General features: G+C 37.1%; 1 protein-coding gene across 6 annotated transcripts in view; it reads right to left on the reverse strand.

Moving 5' to 3' along the window:
• The window catches only part of suco (SUN domain containing ossification factor), a 57132-nt gene that overhangs the window by 4379 nt on the left and 29233 nt on the right, over positions 1-23520 (reverse strand). Inside the window, exons 4-23 of one of the 6 annotated variants that reach the window (XM_067417172.1) lie at positions 22966-23336; positions 22301-22411; positions 21844-21997; positions 19713-19818; positions 18450-18571; positions 18209-18276; positions 16860-16967; positions 16435-16540; positions 14489-14509; positions 14147-14202; positions 12670-12758; positions 12303-12368; positions 9384-9467; positions 7066-7156; positions 4423-5634; positions 4257-4344; positions 3598-3702; positions 3344-3492; positions 2713-2804; positions 870-925 (exon numbers count right to left, since the gene is read on the reverse strand). In XM_067417172.1, the coding sequence (XP_067273273.1) occupies positions 870-925; positions 2713-2804; positions 3344-3492; positions 3598-3702; positions 4257-4344; positions 4423-5634; positions 7066-7156; positions 9384-9467; positions 12303-12368; positions 12670-12758; positions 14147-14202; positions 14489-14509; positions 16435-16540; positions 16860-16967; positions 18209-18276; positions 18450-18571; positions 19713-19818; positions 21844-21997; positions 22301-22411; positions 22966-23336 (3255 nt within the window). Of the gene's footprint in view, positions 1-869; positions 926-2712; positions 2805-3343; positions 3493-3597; positions 3703-4256; positions 4345-4422; positions 5635-7065; positions 7157-9383; positions 9468-12302; positions 12369-12669; positions 12759-14146; positions 14203-14488; positions 14510-16434; positions 16541-16859; positions 16968-18208; positions 18277-18449; positions 18572-19712; positions 19819-21843; positions 22001-22300; positions 22412-22965; positions 23337-23520 lie in introns of all 6 variants that reach the window. The other 5 variants (XM_067417171.1, XM_067417175.1, XM_067417174.1 and 2 more) reach the window with 5 other exon arrangements.

Here is a 23520-nt window from a genome sequence, read left to right on the forward strand (position 1 = left end):
TAGGATGACTTGAGGGGGGAGTAAATTATTGGGTAATAGTAATTTTTAGGTGAACTATACCTTTAAGGCCTGTTCACACCAAGACAAACGTTTGGTGAAACAAAGATCTTGATCTTAACAGCTGTTAATGTTAGTTCAGACCAACTCGAAATTTTGCATGTCTTCCAAGGTAACATTTACATTTCTCATTTCCGTTGGTGTAAACAGGCCTTTACTATCAGCTCTGCCAGACTAGCCACACTAGAGCTCATGTTATGCTTTAGGGAACTAGTTAAACCTCGACTAATCCTTAGTATTGTTGCGAATACTCATTCATTTATTAAGTGGTTCAGTGCAGTTATTGAATAAATGAACTGATGTTCAATGTCCAACTCAAATAGAACCAAGGAATGTGTGTTGTGCACTTTCAGGTTCATGAGTATTTAATCAGAGCAATTATTGGACAACATGAAATGAAACCGGATGAAAATTGCAGTTTAATTAAATAATAATAATATCAATGTGATAATCATCTTTTTTGGTATTTTTGTTCAGTTTTTTTCATTATTGTTGTCAATGGAATGAGATTGGTTAAAATGTAATCTGAATCAGAAAATGTAATTCCTATTTCTCAGTCAGCAGAGAAACGGTTAACTTCATGGCCTGTCGAAGAGACTAACTGGAAAAAGCTGCATTCCAAAACACTCACTGCTCTTCACATTTACCATAGGATTTCTTAAGAAATATGTTATGTAATTAATACGGTTATTACAGAATCAATGCAATAAAAAAACTGGCAAAAACAAAGGCAAGAGCAGTGAGTGGTTTTGAAACCCAGCTTCAGTCCCACTACTGTCATGAACACACAGCGGCCAAAACGAACTCCATACCTTTTTCTCTGGAGAAAACCTTAGAGGTTCTACAATGTACAAGTCATCAGGACCTACTAAACAGGGGAGAGAGGGGGCAGGTTAACGGAATGGTATGGCAAACAATAACACAAGCATGACAGCACTTGCAAGTAGTAGCTGAAGTCATACACAGACTTGTCAAAGTATTTTCCCCCTGTTTTTTATGGCTAGAGTCCGCCCTGTTAAATTCACTTGTTTCATTCCCAACAAAGTCTGCATGTGGTAACCATGGCTGCAGCATTAATTGGTTGCATAATTATGTCATTTGGACACATTTAAAAGTCAATTTTTGATTTGCATATTTATATATGCAACACTCAATAATCCACTAAATGTACCCCATTTTCCTGTTGTTACTACTTGCAAATATCCAACGTGTGCCAGCCAAAAGCATTATGTGCTAAAAATATCCAACCTCTGCCTTATGAACACAAACAAATGGTGAGCTCACACGGTCCAACAAACACACACACACACACACACTGCAGCAAAATGTGAGAGGAAAAATAGCAGGGACAAAAAAAGAATAGGAAGGTTCTGCCATTTAAAGTAGTGAGGATGGTTCAGTGTAGCTAGCTGTGTTTGCGTAGTTTCTAATATTAGATTCTCTTAAATTTTCTTAATGAAGCCATCGTTTGACTGCAGGTATTAAGCAAACAAAATTTGCAAAAAATGTTGCACATTGTGAATTTATACACACATATGTATATGTACAGTGTGTGGAGGAGTAGGCCAAAATCCCTCCTGCAGTGTGTGCAAACCTGGTGAAACATTACAGGAAACATTTGACCTCTGTAATTGCTAACAAAGACTACTGTACCAAATATTAACATTGATTTTCTCAGGTGTTCAAATACTTATTTGCAGCTGTATCTTACAAATAAATTGTTAAAAATCATGCATTGAGATTTTTTTTATTTAGATTTATGTCTTACAGTGGACATGCACCTAAGATGACAATTTCAGACCCCTCCATGATTTCTAAGTGGGAGAACTTGCAAAATAGCAGGTCTTCAAATACTTATTTTCCTCACTTTATATATGGGCTGCCATTTCCTGCCATGATAACGCTTGGAAGAGCCAGGAATTGTTTTTTAATGTAACTCCAATTATATCTGCCTGAAAGGAGAATGACATATACACTTAGTATATGACATTTTTATATAATATAATTTATATTTATATAATTTATATTATAATTTATTTTAATATAAAATAAATGTATATAATATATTTGAATTTATATAATAATATAAATTCACAATGTACAAATATATATAATAATTAGAGTGCGTGTATTTTTTTTATTATTATTATTATTATTATTATTTTTATTTTATTTTTAAATCCTTTTTTATTATTACTATTACCATGTATCGGATCAGCTGACTCTGGTGGGACCACACATTATGAATGACTGTGCTGACTTTCAATTACAAACTGTGCTCCAGTATAGGTCACACTGATATTAAACCATCGCCAGACACAATGGAACTAGCGACAGCAAACTAGTTCAAGCTATAAAATGATCGGTTTGTTATTTAATACACAAGGCGTGATTGTTCTGAGAGTTATAGCCAAAATGAAAAACACAAAGTAAGCCACATGTTAAGTAGGAAGGTGTGATATTAGTGGGCATCATCTTGGGTTCTCAAGCTGTGAGAAATGAATATGGTGGAATTGAGTCTGGCTAAAAAAAAAAAACAGAACCACTACTGAGTGAAACAATGTGCATTATATGAAGGGGAGGAGTAGAGAGAGGGTAAGACTGAGAGATAAGAGTGCTCTGGCATCAGAACTCAGTGTCAAAGGTGACTCTTACCTTCTGATGTAGGCAGCTGAAATGACTTCGAACGAACGAGCGGGCAAGAAACTCTCCGTTTCAGACTCATATCATCATATGAGGAAAAACACCTGAGAATTAGAAATAGAAAAATATTAAAATGCGCCCAAATATAGACGTGAACGTTTGGGCCAATGCGCTTTAAGCATGTTGGGTTCCTCAGTCCATAATGTACATTACCGGACAAAAACAGTTACTACTACAAAGTATGTATTACTACATAAATATTACTACAATTTAATATAACAGTTTCTATTACAACAGAAATGCTGTGCTGATGCGTCTTTGTGACAAGGGGTTACCTTGAAATTTCTGAGCTATTAAACTGGATATTCTACTATTCATGTTGCTAGCTATATACATTTGCCAACCGTTTACATAACTTTTACTAGCTTGCTGAGCAAGATTGCTTTACTCTTGTCAAAAAACAAACATAAATCATATAAATCAAAACTAAGTAATGTCATTTTGATTCGACTCTTTCATCAGTGTTTGTGACAAAAAATCTAACTGGAGATGACAGTAATGGCCTCTAGAGAACTCCTTGCAGCAACACTAAGAATGCATTGTGTTATGAATTGCATTCTGACACATTTGGCATGTGTTATACCTCTTGGGGCTGGGGTAGTGGTTGCTCATGGGAATGGCTGAGCTGGTGTTGTGATTGGGTGAGCTCCTGCAGCACTGCATACAGAGCAGCAATCCCAGCGTCAGACACAGGATCAGAGACAGCACCAAGTAACTCTGTCTGTCAGAAACCTGCAACACACAGTGCACAACAGGCTTTAAATATTAATATACGTTACTGGGTAGGCTGTTATATTAGGCATTAGATGGGGTAGGAATATTATAAGGTTTGTAAACCTCTCGCTGTAGCTGAGCAACAGTGGCAGACAGGTTCAGCATGATCTTGGTGGCATTCTCCAGCTGGCTCTGCAACATCTGTATAGACTCTGTTTGTTTCTGGTCCTAAAACACACCGATGTAAAACAGTTATCCACATGTTATAATTGATTTGGACCTTCAACATTTTGGTTGCAACAGAAGTCAATGGTGGGGAGAAAAATCCTGGAATGTTTTCCTAAAAAAAAATATTTTCTTTTCGACTGAAGACAGACAGACAGACATGATCTTGGATGAGATCAGGAAATTTTAATTTTGAAGTGAACTAATCCATTAAATTAAATGGCATTGTGAGAGCTAGAAAGTGTCATAAATGTTTTATTTTAATTTGAAAAAGTATGTCTTTAAAATAAGACATTTTTCCATTGCCATTAGTTGGATAAATAACAGATAATAAAGTTGTTGTTTTTTTGCATGGGCCGTGAGCAACAGAGCGTCACACAGTGCAGCGCAGTGATAACAGCTGGAGCAAGAATGAAACCCGAGCGCTGAACAGTCAGGGGCGGGAAATAATTTCAGCTCATATTTTTGGGCATTTTTCTCTTTTGGCCAAAACCTGAAAATGGCATTTTCTGCTGATAATTTTGCAAACCGAAATTTGTTTTGTGACTGATAGTAACCTGCTCTTCTGCAATTCTGGAGGTGTTCTGCAGTTTGATGATGGTCTTGTTGAAAGCCCGCTGCATTTCCTCCATCTGTTTGCGATACCTGAGACAGCAGAACAGAAGAATAAGAAAATGTGTCCCACAATGATCATTTTAAGTTTGGCAGCATGCGTGTGTGTACCTCTGGCTAAGCTCCTCCAGGTATCTGCTGCTGAGGGACATGTTCATCTCCAGTGCTTTAATTCTGTTATTCAATCTCATGAATACTGATTCCTTCTGATTGGAACCATGCACCTGATTCCCATTGCCATTTCCATTTCCATGTCCCATTTCTGCCGATTGCTGCTGCTCTGCGTAAAACTCTCCGGCGGTGCGGTGCGGGAGCAGAATGTCGTCCACCGTCTCCTCTTGTTGAGAAAGAGGGGCTTCGGAAAGCTCTGGCTGGGAGGACACTGCACTGTGGTGAGTTCCTTCAACCCCTGTGGCCTCTGGAAGAGGGATGGGAAGTTCGGTAGGAGGCGGGATGTCAGCGGGGCGGGTGTGGGTAAGCAACGGCTGAACTGTCTCCTCTTTGGTGGAGATGGGGAGCTCCAGTTTGAGAGGGTCCGTCTCTGGACTGTTGGTTTCAGTGGTGGTGGAGGAGAGTATAGAGGAGGTGGGAGACAGGACGCTGCTGCAGATGCTCACGGGGGCACGGGTCTCTGGGATTTCCACCAGGTACTGCAGACGCTGGTCCTTAGGCTCTCCCATGGGTACGGACTCGGGTATGTTTTGAGTCGGGGTGTCGGAGAAGCTTTGTGAGGGAAGAGTGGAGGTGCGGCTGGGCTCCAAGATGATGGTTTCAGGTGGAAGCTCCTGCTCGCTCACTGCAAATTCCCCACTGGAGGACTGAGGCGGATGAGCCACGGTTTCAGTGGGGGAAATATTTTCAGATTGTGCCTGAGATGGCTGCTCTATTTCTGAAAGTTTCTCAGAGGGCGCAGGGGGCTCTTGGGTTGGGGTGATGGTAGAGAGGGACTGCTGAGGGGCAGTTTGAGTGTTTGTGTCAGTGTGTTTGTGCTGTGCATTGTGGCGGCGGTCTCTACGCTGACGCTGTAGTGCTATAGCTGCTGAACAGTAGCAGTAGAAGTGTTCGTGCAAAGACGCCAAGCAGGACAAAGTCGAGAGGTGGCCACAATATGTGGCACTCTCCCTCTCCCACAGCTCCTCTAGATTTTTCTCCTCCTCTTGCTCCTCCTCGAGCAGGGTCACCGTTGGCTGAGTGGCCTCTTCGTCCTCCTCGATGAGGATGACGATACGACTCTCCTCAGGGGAAGGCTCTGAAGGAGACTCAGGAACAGGAAACTCCGTGTCCTCCTTCACTATTGTGGGATCCAACTCAAGAATATCCAGACTGAATGTACAAAAACCCAGAATGTTAGTAATCGAATTGCCTGTTTAATTTTATCCAATGTTGAACAATGTTTGCTTCTTAGTTATGAGCACATAACTATTTAAGGAATAGTTCGCACAAAAATACAAATTCTGTCATTTGCGAAGAAGAAAAAAATACTGGATTTATAACAACATAAACTGTGAAACATAACGGAAGAAATTCTACAATATTGACCAGGAATTGCAATGAATGAGGAAAAGGCTGTGAAGCTTGAACAAAATATGCAAAATCCAGGGTTGTTGTCAACTAAAACTATTAAAAATCTATTTCAGTCACTATAATAAAACACAAATACTTGGGGGGGAAAAAAATAGTTTAAAAAATATTGTACTACAATACAAGAATATAAAATAAAAGCTACATAGAAACATTAAAATAATTTTTTTACAAAAACAAAAGCACAAACTTAATTACTAAATTAAGCCTAAAAATGTTAAAATAAAAGCCAATTTAAAATATTATTAAATAGACCAATAGTATATAAAAAAATACTACAGAAACACTGGCAATAGAATAATAAATATAATATAGCATATCTATACACCTTGTCAGTGATGGGTGTAACTAGTTACTAAGTAATTAGTTACTGTAATTTAATTACTTTTCCCTTAAAAAAGTAAAGGGATTATTATTTTATTTTCTGTAATTTAATTACAGTTACGTTTGATGTAATTGAACTAAATACTGTGTATAGACTGTAGAACAATTATATATAATACAATAGTGGAATTAACATCAAAATGTAAAGTCTAACTTTAAAATGCATGTTTTATGTATCCTTCTCACATTTGTAATACTTGGGTCAGTTAATAAGAATAATTTATGTAGTTTTATATTATTTATTTGAATTAATTAAAAGAGCCGTTTCCTGTCTATCCTTGAACCAACTAGTCAGGTTGATATAGGATTTAGAATGTAATTAGTAATAATAAGTAATTAAATACTTTTTGGAGAGTAATTTGTATAGTAATCTAATGTTTCAAAGGGTGCAAGGGTGAGTAAAAGATGACAAAAATTTCATTTTTTTTTAAACTAAATATTTTGGCCAATTTGATTATGCTTTCAGCTGCCAACAAGTTTGTAGTTTTCTAAACTGCATTCATCGCATTTTTTACCATGTTTAAATGCATTCTGCATAATTCAACATATTGAGTCTGGGCCTGGTTATGAGCTAGCCACAGTTTATTAGAGTTTTATAAGCTTGTACTTTATTAGAAAAAAGACTCTGTGGTTGACTTTGTATGCAAGCAAACAGTTCAAACCAGTCTGTGCTGGAATACGCTGACTAGCTCAGGGCTCAGTATTGAGCAAGCATTTGGGGGTTTAAAGTGCTGGAAGATCAGGGGGTGTGTGTGAGAGAGTGAGTGTGTGTGTATGAATGAGACTCACGTAGCGGGCTGTTCAGTGGGGGCGGAATCTGGCGTGAGTGTGCTTTCTGTTGACGGCTGGGTGACGTTTTCTGTCCCAGAGGAAACATTTCCTGAGCAGGATGAGAGAAAGAACAGTTGAGGAAAGGAAAAGGGGAACGTGAACGTTGGTTTGCACACTGCCCAACCTCAACACAAAGAAGCCATTGTTCAGAAAAAAAGTGACCAAGATTAAACACACAAATACAAATAAACTAAACTAAAAAGCCCTTAACTAAAAACAGGTGATGATCTCTGAAAGCTTAAAATTATATAAATGCTTGGCATGATTTGTATATCCAGAACAACAAGGACATCTAAAAAAAACACACAAAAAAACAGCAGAGACAGCATTGGAATAGCAGTCATTTTCTGAATTCTTGTTACATAATTACACAATCCTACTGAAGAATGAGGAAGAAGTGTAAAAAACGGGAAGTTACTTTCTAACATCCAAGTTTATTTATTTATATATATATATATATATATATATATATATATATATATATATATATATATATATATATATATATATATATATATATATATATATATATATATATATATATATATATATATATATATAAACTGACATATGCCACTAAAGGGTGCAGAAACCATCATGGCTCATGAATATGAATCTAGTGGTTATATTCGCTCAAAATGTATAACTAATTAGCCAATTTTAGCAAATATATTAATTAAAATATTTTAAATAATTATAATCATATTAGGATTAAGTTGTTTTATGTAGCTGAAAAAACAGTGCTAGTTTTTGCCCTCCACTAATACTGGCACCCTACCATGTGCATCGCAACCATTACACAGTGCCCTCCACTAATAACACACCTTGTAAATATGAGCAAAGGCGGCTATGAAAAGGCTTTTGATCTTCCCTTCAAAAATTAATTGGTGCGGTTTGATCATATTTTTAAGGCCTTCTGGCCCATGACTCAACTAAATCACGGCAATTCTCCAGCTGTGATCCTTGAAGAGTATTTGTCCACTCAATCTCTCCTCCTCACCATGCATTAGGACAGCATAGACACATGTCCTCTTCCAGGCAGATTTATAACATCATTAGTTTATTGGAACTTCTTAATTATTGCCCTGATGGTGGAAATGGGGATTTTCAATGCTTTGGCTATTGTCTTACAGACACTTTCTGTTTTGTGAAGCTCAACAATCTTTTGCTGCACATCAGAACTATATTCTTTGGTTTTACTCATTGTGATGAATGATTACGGGAATTTGGCTTTTGTGTTTCCTCATATTTATACTCCTGTGGAACAGGAAATCATGGCTGGACAATTTCATGCTTCTAGTCACAATGGTGTGCTTAAAAAATAAATATGAATTTGTATGTACTTCAGAGATATTTTACTCATAAGAATGTCTAGGGGGTACCAATAATAATTGTGGCCAATGTTCATTGGAGAAAAACATTTATTTTAAAATGTGATTTTCCCCCACTTTCAATTGTTTTACTTCAATGAAAGTTTGGAATTTTTTGGCATAAAAGATTAAAAGGATAAACGATGCAGATTTATTTTCACAGCCATCTTTGCTCATCTTTACCAAGGGTGTAATTAGTGGAGGTCACATTATAATGGTTGCGATGCACATGGATGCTAAGATATTCAGGGAAGTTATTCTGAAAAGACTAAGCCTGCCAGTAATTGGGGAAGTATAGGTCCATTCATTTTATTGGTATAAATTACATCTTTTTTTGTGATCAACAAATTATATTATATCGCTATTGACCACCCTACGGTCTAAATATTTGTATTGGCTGTTAAAAAAAAACAATCTAACCGTTAAAAAAATTGTAAATAAAAACAGCCTATGGCATTCTTTCCTTTAACAAAATTAATATAAAATTTGAGCTATCCACTCGACTCCAATCTCTCAAGGGACATTGTAAAAATATCTTGCTAAACAGTCTTTTCTCTTTTAGACTGTTTATGGTCATGATAGAGAGCAGCCGAGTGTTTTTAAACTTCACTTCTGCATTTAGGAAAGCCACATGCGTGTTTGAACAGCATTTTGTAGCAGCTCTCTCTGGGCAGGCACACACACCCTGGGAGAGTTTGATGCTGGCAAGCTCAGCTACAGAAGCCATCAAAGACGTGCTTTCACTGCCAGGCCTCACAGTTTCAGCACTGTTGGCATGGTGACAGCCCTCACCAGTCACAAACAGCTGCCAAGCAAAGAGGAGCAAATAAGTGCAGTAATTGCTCAGGACAAACTCAGGACAGGGAGGCTTAATATCCAAGCGCAAAACAGAGATCAGGTCCATACCTTCCATTTCAGCGCCGTCCTCCAGCTCTGGTTTCCCCCCTAGCACATTTGCTGCAATGTTGTTTACCATGTTTAGAATGGCATCTAAAAAGAAAAAAAAAGCATTTAAATGTATGCAACTGGGGTAAAGGTCAAATTGTGGCATCACACAAACTGATTTTTTCTCTCCTCTGCAACAAACAAAGCTCTTAAAATCTAATATTAATTGCCCAAAGGCGAGGATCTCTTGAATTATTGAGGAAGTAGGAAGCCTACCTGCCAGTATGTTTACTGTGAGGTAGTACCAGTAAATTTATTCTGTTCGATTTTGATGTAATTTGGTCTTATTGTTATCAATAAATTGTGTTCTGTAAAATATTTACTGATAAATGAGTGCCCTACTAGGGACTGGCAAAGCACTGTGCATGAATCATCTAAGACCAGTTTTACATACACATTATAAAGTTGTTAAATTGAATGAATGAGTTACAGCTGTCATAAATTAATCACATTAAACATTTGATTAATTGCATGGGTTATTTATGTATTACATTATTTATTTACTTTTTAGCTATCATTTCTTTTTATTTCAGTTGTAGTTTTATCAATTATAATTAAAATAAAAGTACTTCAACTTATTCTTAATCATTTAAATGGAAACTTATTTTAAATAGTTGATAAACTAAAAAAATACACATCTAAACATTCCATTTACATTCTGCTTTAGACAATCAAATAGGAAACTGGTTCATTGTGTGTGTGTGTGTGTGTGTGTGTGTGTGTGTGTGTGTGTGTGTGTGTGTGTGTGTGTGTGTGTGTGTGTGTGTATATTGAAAGCAAGAACTTGGAACTATACCTAACATGCTAAAGTTAGAACCGGTTTAGAAGAAGGGCTGAACGAATTAATTGCATTTGCGATAAAAATCACAGTATGATTTTGTAACAATCAATCGCAAAGGACTGCGATTACAGTCTGGTCATGTGACACGCGAGCAGTCTGCAGAAGCAGCATAAACTTGGCATGTTATGCCTACAGGCCTGGCTTACAGGAAAGAACAGTTTGGAATTAAACAGACAGGACAAACCACATCTTATGTTTTAAAAGAGAAATGTGCATTAGTGTGTGTGCAGATCTCCCACTTTCGATTATGTCATTATTAATATTCAAACAACAGTAAAGATGAGAAAAATCACCCACAGTTCAGATACTCTTAAATACTGAAAGCACTTCGTTCATTGCTTATGTTTTTTTTTATCTCTATTATTTACTAGCCTTTATGTTTTGAAGCTATATTGGTTTATATATTTAAAATTCTTAACATGTAATGTGTAATTATAAAAAAAAAAAAAGTACTTTACTTTAAAAGTACTTAAAAAAGTAAGATTAATGAATAAGAAAAAAGTTAAAGAATTGTTTTGGAATCGAACAGTGAGGATCCTGAAGATTCCCACCATTAATATATACAATGATTCACTGCTCATTTCTGTTGAATAATACAGAAGATAATGAGCAAAAAATAATGGCATATTAAAAGCGCAAAATTTTTTTTATTCGCAAAAGCGTTGCCCTACTTAGAAGCTTTGAGTAAACTGGAGTATGATCAACTTGGATTGCTGCCCTGACTCAGTATCTTCTTTCAGATATATGTCAGTGTCATTATTTTATCGTTACTTTCATAACTAATGAAATAAAAAGTTCCTCACCCCAGAAAAATGTACTGTCCTGTCCTATCAGACATTATACTGTGTTCTTCAATTACACGCACCGATACAGTGACACATGCTTAATATCACTTCACTGTAGTGTTAATGAAATTACGAGCATACAACACTGTAGTTACATCTTCAATTAGTAAGTCATGAAATTAAAAGAGTACCAATAAACTATGTAAATGGTACTTTGTGTGTTAGCTGGGAAGGATTTGTATGCAGGTATGGTGTTCACTCTTTTAATCAGGATTAGTGTACATGTTTTATTACCAGTTCATGTTACATGCATTTACTATGGTAACTGTAGTAACATTTACCCACTTTATTTTTTTACTTTGAGTTGTTTTCTATATTTTGATGACTGTGGCTCATAACAACTTACTAACTTTACTGTATCAAGAAAGAATAGTTTGAGGATGTTATTTAATAGCCTAACATTTATTCATCAATGTAAGTAATATTCTTACAGTTTGTGTGTATGTTAAGTAAAGTGCAATGGTACTAGTATGTTGTGCCCTTTTGTAAAAAAATAAATAAAAATTAATGATTGATTCAAAATTCATTTAAATTCCTAGTTAGAGGCTTTGTAATTAATTAATTGAAATTAATCACATTTTAATTGAACATAAATATTTGACCTGAGAACAATTAGAAGTAATTTTTCACATGTATTTTTAGTATACCATTGAATAATGACTGAACACATAAGCTTAATCAACAAAATATTGTTTATTTATTTCAGTCCAGCAGACCAGCGCAATGTTTGCCATTAAGTTTAGCAAAAGCATATTTGAGATATTTGAGGCTCGATGTGCTTCGGTGATACGCAAATTCCTTGTTTAATAGCTTGCACACAACCATGCTCTTGTCGACGCTTCTACCCTTTCGTTTTTTTAAAACAAAATTTCCCATCCAAGGGGCCGAGCAAAGCGGTCTCATCAGCTTCTTCGTTCATGTTCACTATGGTTTGTTGTTGTCGTGACTCGTGAACGCTAGTTGGTGTTCCAGTATAATCGGTCCGCCGAAACTCATTCATTGGAAAACGTTCCGCGGTGCAAAAATAAGTGTGGTTAAAATTATGTTATTTTTTTTTTTGCGTAATTAATTAACGCGTTAAAGTCCCGTAATTAATTAATCTTAACTAACGCGTTAAAGTCCCGGCCCTAATATATATTATATTATATTCATGAAATCAAAAGCACTAGAAGAATAAGGAGGAACACGACATACTTGTGGCAGAGCCTAGCAGATTCTTTGATGGCTTGTCCTCTGACGGCAGGTAGCCGGGTGGATAATCTGCAACAAAAAAGAAGTCTGGAATTAAGACAATGGCATTAGCAAACTGACACACAGTACAACTGAGAAAGAGAAAACACAAATATAGTCTTCTGCCGTACAGAAGTGCATTTTACTATTATATAACAGAATAAAATTATTTACTAATATATTAAAGAACAAAAGTTATGCCATATGTGATAAATGTCAATGTATTGACAATTAAGCATCACATCGCACTGCTGTACACAGTCACCCACATCATTTATCAAAATGTACACGGTTTCTGTGAGCCACACAATGTTCAGAAAGATGATCTCACCATCTTCATCCAGATACTCGGTTCTCTCTGAGGTGTACTGAGAATCGGCTATCTCGTCATACTCTTCCACCATACTGGTGCCAAAGACCCTGATACACACAAACATACACAAGAAACACAAAGATCAAATACTTGGATGTCTAACAATAAAGAGAACGGATAGGATAATTATCCAGAGAAAATAGGATAATGATTAAAAAACAGTATAGGAGGAGAGTCGTAAACACATCATTTGTAAAAGAAAAATGACAGTGCTCTTGTATTATCTTAAAGAACACAGCCTCAGTACAGATAAGAGAGAGTTATGCTTCAAAGAAAGAAATATTAACGTGAAGCCCACTATGATCATCAGCACAACTTATCTCTGCCCTTTGCCCAGGTTAGTGGGGGTCTTTAAAGACATGTTTATAGCCTGTTCCGTACAGAGGAGGTAATTGCAGTGAAAGAAAAATAAAAGATACCCAGTGAAATGACCAGTCTCAGAGAAATATAGGGGAGTAGGAATTTGGAATAAATGTTATGCCGTAGATTTGTACGCACCCACAATCCTTGTAAAATAACACCATTATAAGAAAGTAGCTTCTTATGATTCTCAAATTTGGAACATGTAAGCTCAGGACTCTAACAAAAAATTTAGTACAATTACAGAACGAGGTCATTTAGAAAGGATTTTTTCCTCTCAATCTGGCTGTAGAGTTTTGCTTGCCCTCACAGTATATACAGTCACTTTCAGTAGGAGAGTATGTCTCTCATAGAGTGCAGCCAGACCAGCCCAGCCCAGCCCCTTTATGGGCCTCCAACCAAGATTAAATCTCCTGCCAATGCAAACGGGCCAGAGAGGAGCCCGAGGCAGAATAGAGATCAACTCAACTCAAGAACTTTGCCTTTTAAAACCCTTATAAAGCCAAGTGTCCTTTCTCAGAGTCAATGAAATTTAAAAGCCAATGCAAGAACAGGATCGTAAAATCAGAATCGACCTGTTTCTCATTAAAACAATGCAGCTGCACAGTTTTGACTTTTATCAAGCCACTTTCTTACAATTCCAGGAAAACATCGCTTTTGTATAGCCATTTGATGTGAAGGTTTTAGTATTATTCTATCAAAACAGAATACAATGTGTCCCATCATGACACACACACAAAAAAAATCCTCTCACAGCATGCATTGCATGAGCAGAAACATGCTTGCATATACAAGTATGCAAACTCTGTGAGCCTGTTGTATATATGCTATTGGTCAAAAGTTTAGGAAGTAAGAACTTAATACTTTTATTCAAAATGATACAGTGTGTCATACAGCAGCTAGAGAGCTATATAAATGTTAACAATAGAAGGCTTATAATAAACACTTTGGAGGCAATGGCATCAAGTTTACATGTGCAGGGGATTCACTTATTGTGTAAAGTATGTTTCAGGCCATAGTCATGTTATTTGGGTTGAATACAGTACTGGAATTAATTTACATTAATTCAACACACCTGATTAGGCTGAGTGGGCAGAAGTGTTCAGAGCCAAAATGGGACAGCAGCTCAACCTACAAAAAATATAAAAAGACAAGCACGCTCAAACATGGTCATGGGACAAAACAATCAAGTCAATGTTCAGTCAACTTCTCACTGAATCTAACATTGCCCAATGTCCTATTTACGTCCAACAAAATATAGTAAAAATAAATTGCTGGAGAATTTGCAAAGCATGATGTTTCCATTGTAAGTGTGAGAAAAATGTGTGTATTTGTGAAATTGTCACGGTCATGCATTACTCTTTGTGAGTCCTGCCACCCCAGAGCAGGAGAAACTCTAGGAGAAAAGAGCGCTAACCTTGATGTATTTGATGAACATCTGATGCAGGAGGAGAAGACAGGAGAGAGCGGAAACAAAGAAAAACAGAGATGAAGATCAGTATAAAAGACTTGATTCATGCTGTAGCAAGTCAAGCATTTTTAGCTGTTCTCGTTTATTCTGCTTTCATGACTTGAGCAGCGGTACCAATGGCAGGAGTGAGGGCTGGCTGAGAGAAAGACTGCAATTAGGACCACACAGTGGGAAAAAGAGAAGAGGACAAGTAAACAAAAACAAAAAGGAAAACATTCAAATAATAAATTACACAGAAGTTAAGCAGAGCATGACAGAACAGGTTTAGGGCAGCTCAATAAATTGCAAAGCATTAGGGGTAGGAATCGTTTGGTACCTCATGATTCGATTCGATTCAAATCAATCCGATTACAAAAAAAAATTGATTCTTGATAACATTTTGATTCAGTATATACACTTAGATTTGATTGTAGTTCACTGTTTTTAGTTACTTTTCTTATTTGACTCTGTTAGACTGTTTAGTAGTTTTCTTCCCATTTTAGTCAACCCAATATTATAAAACAGATTATAAAACAGTCTTCTGTAATAAAGCAAGACAAATAGAAAAACTAACATAAAATAGTTTGATATAAAAATAAAAAATAGGTAAATAAAATGAAAAATAAATAATAGCACAAATAAATACTTTTTTTAGGTACAGTAGCCTAGTTTTATTTACCATGTATTTAATACAGAAGCAGAATTTGAATCAAATGTAGTAAAAAAACAAAAAATAAACAAAAAATAAAATAAAAAACACTATAGTCTTCACTGCATGGATAAAATATAAATTGATTCATAATAAAGATACAAAAGTGATTCAGGTCAAAAGCAGTGTAGTTTTCTGTTTTTTTTTTTCTTTTTGATTAACTAATGAAACTGATGGCAACAGTTTATTAGGCTGTTGTCCCTTTAAGAACAAATTCACAGATCTAATATACTGTTACACATCCGATTTGCTCCCAACTGTTTACGTTCACGTTGGATAACAGATTGCGTTTATGTGAATACTTCAGACAATGTTCATATTTTTGTCATAATTGTGTGCGTGTTTGCACAATAGGCTGTGAAAGAAAACTGTATTTGTGATTGCATGCATCTGAGAAGCATTGAGTCCTTTTGTGATTAATAACACTAAAAAAAAAAAAAAAAAAAAAAAAAAAAAAAATCGACATTTGTGAATTGATGCAAATTGGCAGAAGATGGGATCAAGATTCATTTGTGAATCGAGTTTTCCCCACCCCTACGAAGCATCATGGTATTTCACCCTTAGATCACTGGTACTTGTTACGTTTATATGTCACACAAACACACACACAGAGAATTGTTTTACCCCAACTGAACATGCAAATTTCTTTTGCCTTTCAGCAAAAATGTCTTCGCATGCATTGAAGTATTAATACAATGAAATAGACACAGCGACCTTAAATAGTAATCATGAAGTCATGAGACTCAGGCCTGAGGGAAGGGCATGACTTCTCTCAAATGACTAAACTGCCGCCCCCTTTCCCTGCCTCTTATTCAGTCACCTTAAAAACACACTTTGTTGTTATATTATTTAGATCATCGGTGAAAGAACAATCGTGTGTAAATATTTTAATATGTGAATACCTTTAAAAGACGTTCATGGTTCAAATGTTATAATACATAGACACTTTTTCTTTATTAAGTAAATAATTTCATCATTTTCATCTTAAATTATGTCAATTATAGAAAAATAGTATTACGAAAATTATATTTCTCATCCTTCCCATTCAGTGTTTAAAACTAACTAAAAGCATATGTGCTATGAATTTAAGAAAAGTGGAAACACACCCTCCTAGAATTTTCACTTTCACGGAAATTTCACAATCAAGTAGCTTTGGGAAGAATGATTCATTTGAGCACATCAGATCAACAGCCACCCCTTTTACCTTGACATATTTGGCATAGAGTTGCTCATCCAGAGGGAAGCTCTGTACTGTGCGTTCATCACGGGCGTGAAAGGTGCCCAGCTTGATCCACTTATTGGTTGGATATCTGGAATCAAGAAAAGTTGAAATTTTGATGTTTATGTAACACAGTCTCCTAACCAGGGACAATGTGATCAGATTTAAGCAACAAGCAATTTATCTGTGCACACTGAACGTGAAAATACGATCTTACAATAACAACATATTCATTGTTTAATGTGAGGCAGGGTTTTGAAAAATATATATTTTACTTCAATCGAGGAAATGTGCGGCAGATTTCCAGGACCAAAAAAAACCCTCACATCCACATTAGAGATCAATCCACGCATCCGATTGTGCCTGGTTAGGAGTTTGAATACTACGCATGTCTGTGTCAGTGATGTTACCTGTCACTTATGGACACAAGGAAATCTTTCGGTGTAGATGAGAACAGCTCAAAGTTTGCAATGTCCAGCTGCTTCACCTGGATTGGCTCACAGAGCTCAATAACAAACCTGCATGGGGAGATTGTAAGAGGAAACAAAAGGGGAAAGCTGAGTGCACAAATATTATATTATATATATTATATCTTTCAAATCACTAGTTAATTTTAGATGTTCTTACACCGCAACAAAATAATTTCTAGTACTAAAGTTGCAAGTAAATAAGGCTGCACAATAATAGTTAAACTGATAAATCACAATAATTTTTCTCAAAGATTAAAACTACAATTATTAATGGTGGGATAAGACACTTGCTTGTATTTACTCTATTTACACTTGCTAAAAATTACTATGTTAATTTTTTGTTAATCTCCACTTTATCTTTCGTGAAGCATTATTTTGTTGTGCCTCTGCTACGATAAACAGACATCAACTCTTGCATGTGTAATGGAGGTCAGCTGGTAAAAATTGTTCAGGCTGATGACCGCTAGAGAATGCAGTGTTTACGGTTTAGCGTCCTTGTTGGTGTACTCGCCTCGCATGCCAGCAAGACGGACTCAGGTTCGAGACTGACTCAGAGCAGGACTGTTAGTATTGGAGAGTGTGCCTTGGATGAAGGGAGGGGTGTGTTTGTTTGAGTTGATTTCATATATCAACAATGTTCAGCAACGACTGAGAAATATCACTTACCCCACCTTTAAATTCAGACAAGGAAGACAAGGACTGGCTGCATTAATTTTTCTCAATGGAGATCGCTACAGATGCTTAACTCAAAATCTGCAAGTATCTTTCTGTTTTAAGATAATTACTTTTAGCCCTTTTATGCAGTGCAGAGTTGCCAGGTTGGGAAGATTAAGTAAATCACTGGGCAGAAAATGTATCCATTTAAGAGAAAATAGGGATTTTAACTCTTGCAATCTGGCAAAGCCAAGGATGAAAGCTCATGGATGCTTGATACCAATACAAGATAACAGAAATGTTAAAATAGGTTAAATAACCGCCAATATATTATGCTTAATCAAGAGAAATAAATCATGAAGAAATTAAAATATGATTAATCGTAAAGCCCACATGTAATTAATTTAAATTAACATGATCCTAAAAATGGCGAAATAATGATAAAATCATTATAAAATGCAATTTAAAATAGATGGAGACTCGTGTCTCTCACCATGGGACAAACATGGCAACATAATAATAAGAATTTTATGTCAGCTACTATTTACACAAAAAAAGACACTGTAAAATACATTTCTTCATTGCCTCTGAGGAGCTGCCGCAGTCGGTTTCTCCATTTATCTGCAGTGACTCACCAGATCTTGGTACTGCAGGGATTCAGCATGTACAGATCCATGTTTTCCATCAGGATCGCAGATGTGCTCTAAAAAGCACAATACACAAAGACATACATATGTTAGACAATTGCTAATCTAGAGCGGATCAATAACATTCTAGATGAAGGAACAATGACAAGAAATTAAAAGATTGTCCTATTTAAATCCATCCATCTGTCTATCCGCCCCATATGCCGTTTTGCGGTCTCTTGTGCTGTACCTTGGCCTCATTGTTGGCCGAGAGGATTTTGGCCCCACATTCGACAGAAGCATAGTTATTCTTGAAATTCTTTTGAACCTTTTTGACTGGATGAGGGCTTCCATTAGATGAAGTGTGCTGACCTGAAACCAACAAAACAGGTTACATTATTTGTCATCTGTCAAATGCTTTATACCATGGATCAGTTTGGCTTAGTATAAAAGATTTAGTGTGTTATAAAAAGTGCAGGTGGGTATGTTTACCTGTCAATTACTGTCTGAAAAAACAAAAGAACGACTTATCTTGATGTATGCATAGCATGTATGTATGTATTCACTATCTTTAACAGATAACCAGATAATCTGAATGAAAAAAAAGGTTGGATTTTAATTATCAATAATTGGTGTCATGCTAAAGGTGATGACCTTCAGGAAAATAATCTATTCATTAACATTATTCTGATTACAGCTTGCAAAAACAACCTGAAAAAGCAACCTAAACAAGTCTTTGTAGCTGTGGACCCCACTGACTGAAAGCAGAGACAATAATGGAGTTTGCTAAATTTGATTTAACAAATTTGTTTTTGAGAACATACCAGGTCAAGCAGCCCAGGATATAGATAGGGCCAATCCAGACCCACAGTATTAAGGAAACTGATTGAATTTTAGTTGTGTAATTTATGCCAGCTACATAAGCCCCACTTGAACTCAACTTCTATGGACCTGGAGTGAGTTCTCTTTGAGAGCCCTCTAGTTTTATGCACTGCACCCGCTTAAGCAATGATGATAAAGGTCAATTAACATACTGTTAGCTAGTGGCTGTTAATTGGTTTATTTTGCTATTTGAATTCGCACACAATCCGCTGGGAAAATCCTTGATACTCTAAAGCAAGAGTTAAACTGCTCAGATGGCTGTGAGCATGAACAAGTTTTGTTACTGTTGTTTTGCGGTGTACTGAAGCAATCCATTACAGCAGCCTATACATGTGCATATTAGGTTACGCAACATTCACTGTGCACATGGTTTCCGCCACTGAACTGACCAGTAGGAGCGAGCATTTACAAAACAATACTATTGGAGCAAGAAAAAAAGTGAAATTCATGATGAAGAGAGACATAAAAAGAGAGGGACTGCTCTGTGAAACCATGCAGAAGTGAGTCCTAATGGAAGTGCGTGCGATTGTGTACTGATGCAGAAGAAACACGAGGACAGCCTCGCATGCAATGATTCTCTGATGAACATGCAGCTCTGTGAGCATGCACGTGACCCAATGCTATCTCTTACTTTTCTTCTCCTCTACTTCCATCACTTTCTTCTTCCACTCATCAAAGGTGGGGATGTCTTCTTTACTGGGCACCGGAGGGTCTGTCGCTCCCTCATGGTCCACCACCTGCACACAAAAAAGCAGCAGCAAAAAACCTATTATAGTGATCAAATCACAACTCAGCCTTGCTCAGTCCTAATCTTGTGTATTGATGGGAATTAATACATTTCTGTTTTAGATTTCAGCTGCATTATTCTGGAAAGCTGTGAAATTGGTTATGGTTCAGAATCCAATCCACATAACTATACAAAACAACTTTTAAAAAGCATTATTATAGTATTAGAATATAATCAAATATTATACTGTATGCGTGTGTGTATATGTATGTGTGCGTATGTATATGTATACATACATACACACGTGTATGTATGTATACATACACAGACATACACACATGCATATATATACACACACATGTATATATACAGTATAAGGTATACAGTGAATTATGCTTTTTTATCTCATTAACCACAGGAAAAAATAAAAATAAAAAAATGGTTGCCCAATATATTAAATTGTCAAAAATGTGATCCATCCTCTCCCACCAAAATATCCTCATCATACCTTTTCTATTTTACACTGGGGTTCAATAAGCACTATGGCATGAATGACTATATTACTAAAGTGCTGCATGAAACAACACCTCTGTGGGATGAATTCAATCTGTATTCAAAACGTGAGCAAAAATTATTTCCTTCTGTCTCGCCATAACGTTTCCTTTTTCTTGTCTCCCATGTCTCTCTGTCAGTGACATGGCAGCGCTGAGTGAGCATTTGGTTGATTAAACATTTACAAGGTTGTCCTGTGGAAAACAAACATGTTGATGTGCCCAGTCCCACCTCTCAGCCTACCCCCATCTCTTCTTCCTTTCTCTTCCACTTTCATCCTCTCCATTTAGAGTGTAAGTGTCAGAGTGGAGGGAATGTTTTAGCTCTGCAGATCTTTAACAGCAGGGTGTGTACCGCTCAGTGGTAATCAAATACAAACCCATTCACTCACTACATAATGGGGAAAAAAGGCAGGGAGAGGAACACTGCAGGGTGCAAAATGTAGCGAGTATTGTCATCATGTTGTTTTATGTGACGTAAGCTCAAGGAAACGTGCAAGGACTTGAAAAGCTTTTAAAATACAGACCTATGCCTATATGTATACATTTCATATCTGAAAAGATATGAATACATACACTAGCATTCAAAAGTTTGGGGTCATTCATATTTTGAAATATTTCAGAAAATATGCACTAAATTGATCGACAGTTACATTAAAAACATTTAAACATTTTCTATTTCATATAAGCTGTTCTTTTGAATGCTCTATAAAAAAAATTAATAATACTGTAGCAATAGGATGAGGCTGAGGGCCATGAGAAGGCCGAGACCGGTGTGGTGTGCAGTTGAAGCTCATTATCAATCACGCCCTCTGCATCACCCAGTTCTCACAGCCCTCTGCTTCATCCTGCTTGCCACAAATACATTTAATTGTTTATTGAACATTTGTGTCCAATAGCTCTTTTGCGTCTAATTTTTTAAAAGCATTACACTATTAGTCATATGCATTAAAGTGATTTTATCATGTGTAATGGGGTTTTAGTAATGCAAAGTTTTCCAATTCTGAGCTAGTTTTTGTGCCCAGCGACTCGGGCAATAACATCAGCTCACTCAGCTGTGTGATCTCACTCTCTTCCCTCTGACAAGTAATGCACATCGACCTCCTCTCATGCCTATGATACACAAGGCAACTTTTTGAGCAATGTTGCCAGGCAATTTTGCCAAGCAATGTTGCAGTGGGCAGTTTAGCATTGAGAATGGGCAACACATTTCATTTTGTATATCCAGATAGAAATTTGTTGCCCATTATTATCGCTGCCCGGCAACATTGCTTAAAAAGTTACCCCGTGTATCATCAGCTTTACTCACTCTTCTCATTCACTCTGATTAAATAGTGCTTAAATTGCAAATCATTTTAGTCATATCTGCAGGGTTCGCACACCAAAAGTGTGTGTACCACTGATCTTGCTTCATTCTCTCCCACTTTAACTAGCCATGTTAGATTAGTTTAACAAATTTGCTTGTATTGTGTTTGTGTGTGTACCTGCTGCTTTTCTGTAGATGGAGGGATATTGTCTGTCTGCCCTAGCTCTGTGAGGTCCAGCTCACTCAGGACCAGAGGGGCAGTCAGGTCAGCACTGGTCTCTGTACTCTGTCCCAAAGTGGCAGACTGGTTCTCTGCATGTTCCTCCACAACACTACTGAGAGCAAGAAAACGGAGGAAAGGGTGGGGGTATAAAGAGACATTAATACGTTGCCTCATAGAAAAACCAAATATCTTTTTTCAATCAAATGACAAGCATTAAAATGGTATATGATGACATGGGGGGGGGGGTGAAAAATGAAAATAAATAAGAGCAATGCAAGACGACGAGGCTTGATGTGCCTTAAGCAACTCGATAACTTGCTGTCACCTGATGTAACGCGAGTACTGGAGTTACCGTAATATTACCATGTAACCTGCTTTGTTACCTGTCGTTTACCTGTTGCTCTGTACTCACCTGTTGAGCGTGGTGCCAAGGGGTTGGCTGAAGGGGGGCACAGAGCCCACCTCACACTGACTGGCACTAGAGTTCTCTACAGGGGCATCAGGAAGCGGAACGTCTAGTCCACTGAAGGAAAGAAATCATATTCCGTTTACCAAGAGAAGGAAAAGATAGAGAGGAATGGGAGAGTGATACTAATGAGAGAGGGAGGGGATAGAAAGAATAAAGAAATCTGTCTGGATCCAGGTACGGATAAAAGCATGGTTCATTTTCTCCAGGGTTCTGTAGACGGTTCCTGTCTTACTGGTTTATTATATTTGAAGGCCCATCTAGCTAAACGCAGACCGATATTGTCTTTTTTGATCCTTGTTGAAATAGAAGATTCATAAATGCCCCAAGTCCAGAAAAAAAAACAAGTCATAGAGGTCTAGTAAAGGAGGTGAGGAACACTACGATGCAGTTCCAAAGCAGGTACGATCCATAAAGTCCATAAAGTAAAGACTGTATGATCGATTGATTCAATTTAAAATTTTGGATGCAGAAATGGTGTCACAATAAAACAATAATACAACTAAATCAAAAGATAGGTGAATAAAGAAAATAAATGGTGAGATGAATGTAAAGACAAACATTCAAAGTTTCCACCCTCTCCTCTCCCAAACTGCTGTGTCTGTACGCACCTGGAGGGGCTCTCGGAGGAGGTGACTGAGGTAGGTGAGGCTGACTCTGGGCTCTTCTGGAGTTCAGCAGCAGGTGCAGAGTCTTCTCCGTGTGGTTCAGTCGGTGGAGGGGTTAAAGCAGCAGAGGTGTGGGCAGCCTGGTCCTCTGTTGCAGTGGCCTGTGGAGTTTCAGGGTCTGGCTGGGTCTGGGATTGAGGCGGTGCTGTTTGGGGCTGTGTAAATGTTGGTGGTTGAGCTGACTGTTGTTGGTCTGGTTGTTGGGTGCTCTGGGGTTCTGTTTGCTGCTGCTGTTGTTGTTGCTGCTCTTGCTCAGGGAGAGCAGATTCAAGCTGAATCTGTGGCTCCTCCAACACTTCTTCTAAATTCACAGTCTACAAGGATAGAATCACAGATAAACAGATGAACAATTACGCATGAGAAAAGGGTTGTGTTATTGAGAAACCATCATGATGTATGATTTTCAAAGAAAAAGTTAACTGAAACAAATATAGAACTTTGTATCATATCAATTGAGTCGAAGGTGTGGGTCACATCCAAGGCTGGACGTCAGCTTGA

This window comes from Pseudorasbora parva, chromosome 15 (assembly GCF_024679245.1).
Source record: "Pseudorasbora parva isolate DD20220531a chromosome 15, ASM2467924v1, whole genome shotgun sequence".
Classification (NCBI taxonomy): Eukaryota; Metazoa; Chordata; class Actinopteri; order Cypriniformes; family Gobionidae; genus Pseudorasbora; species Pseudorasbora parva.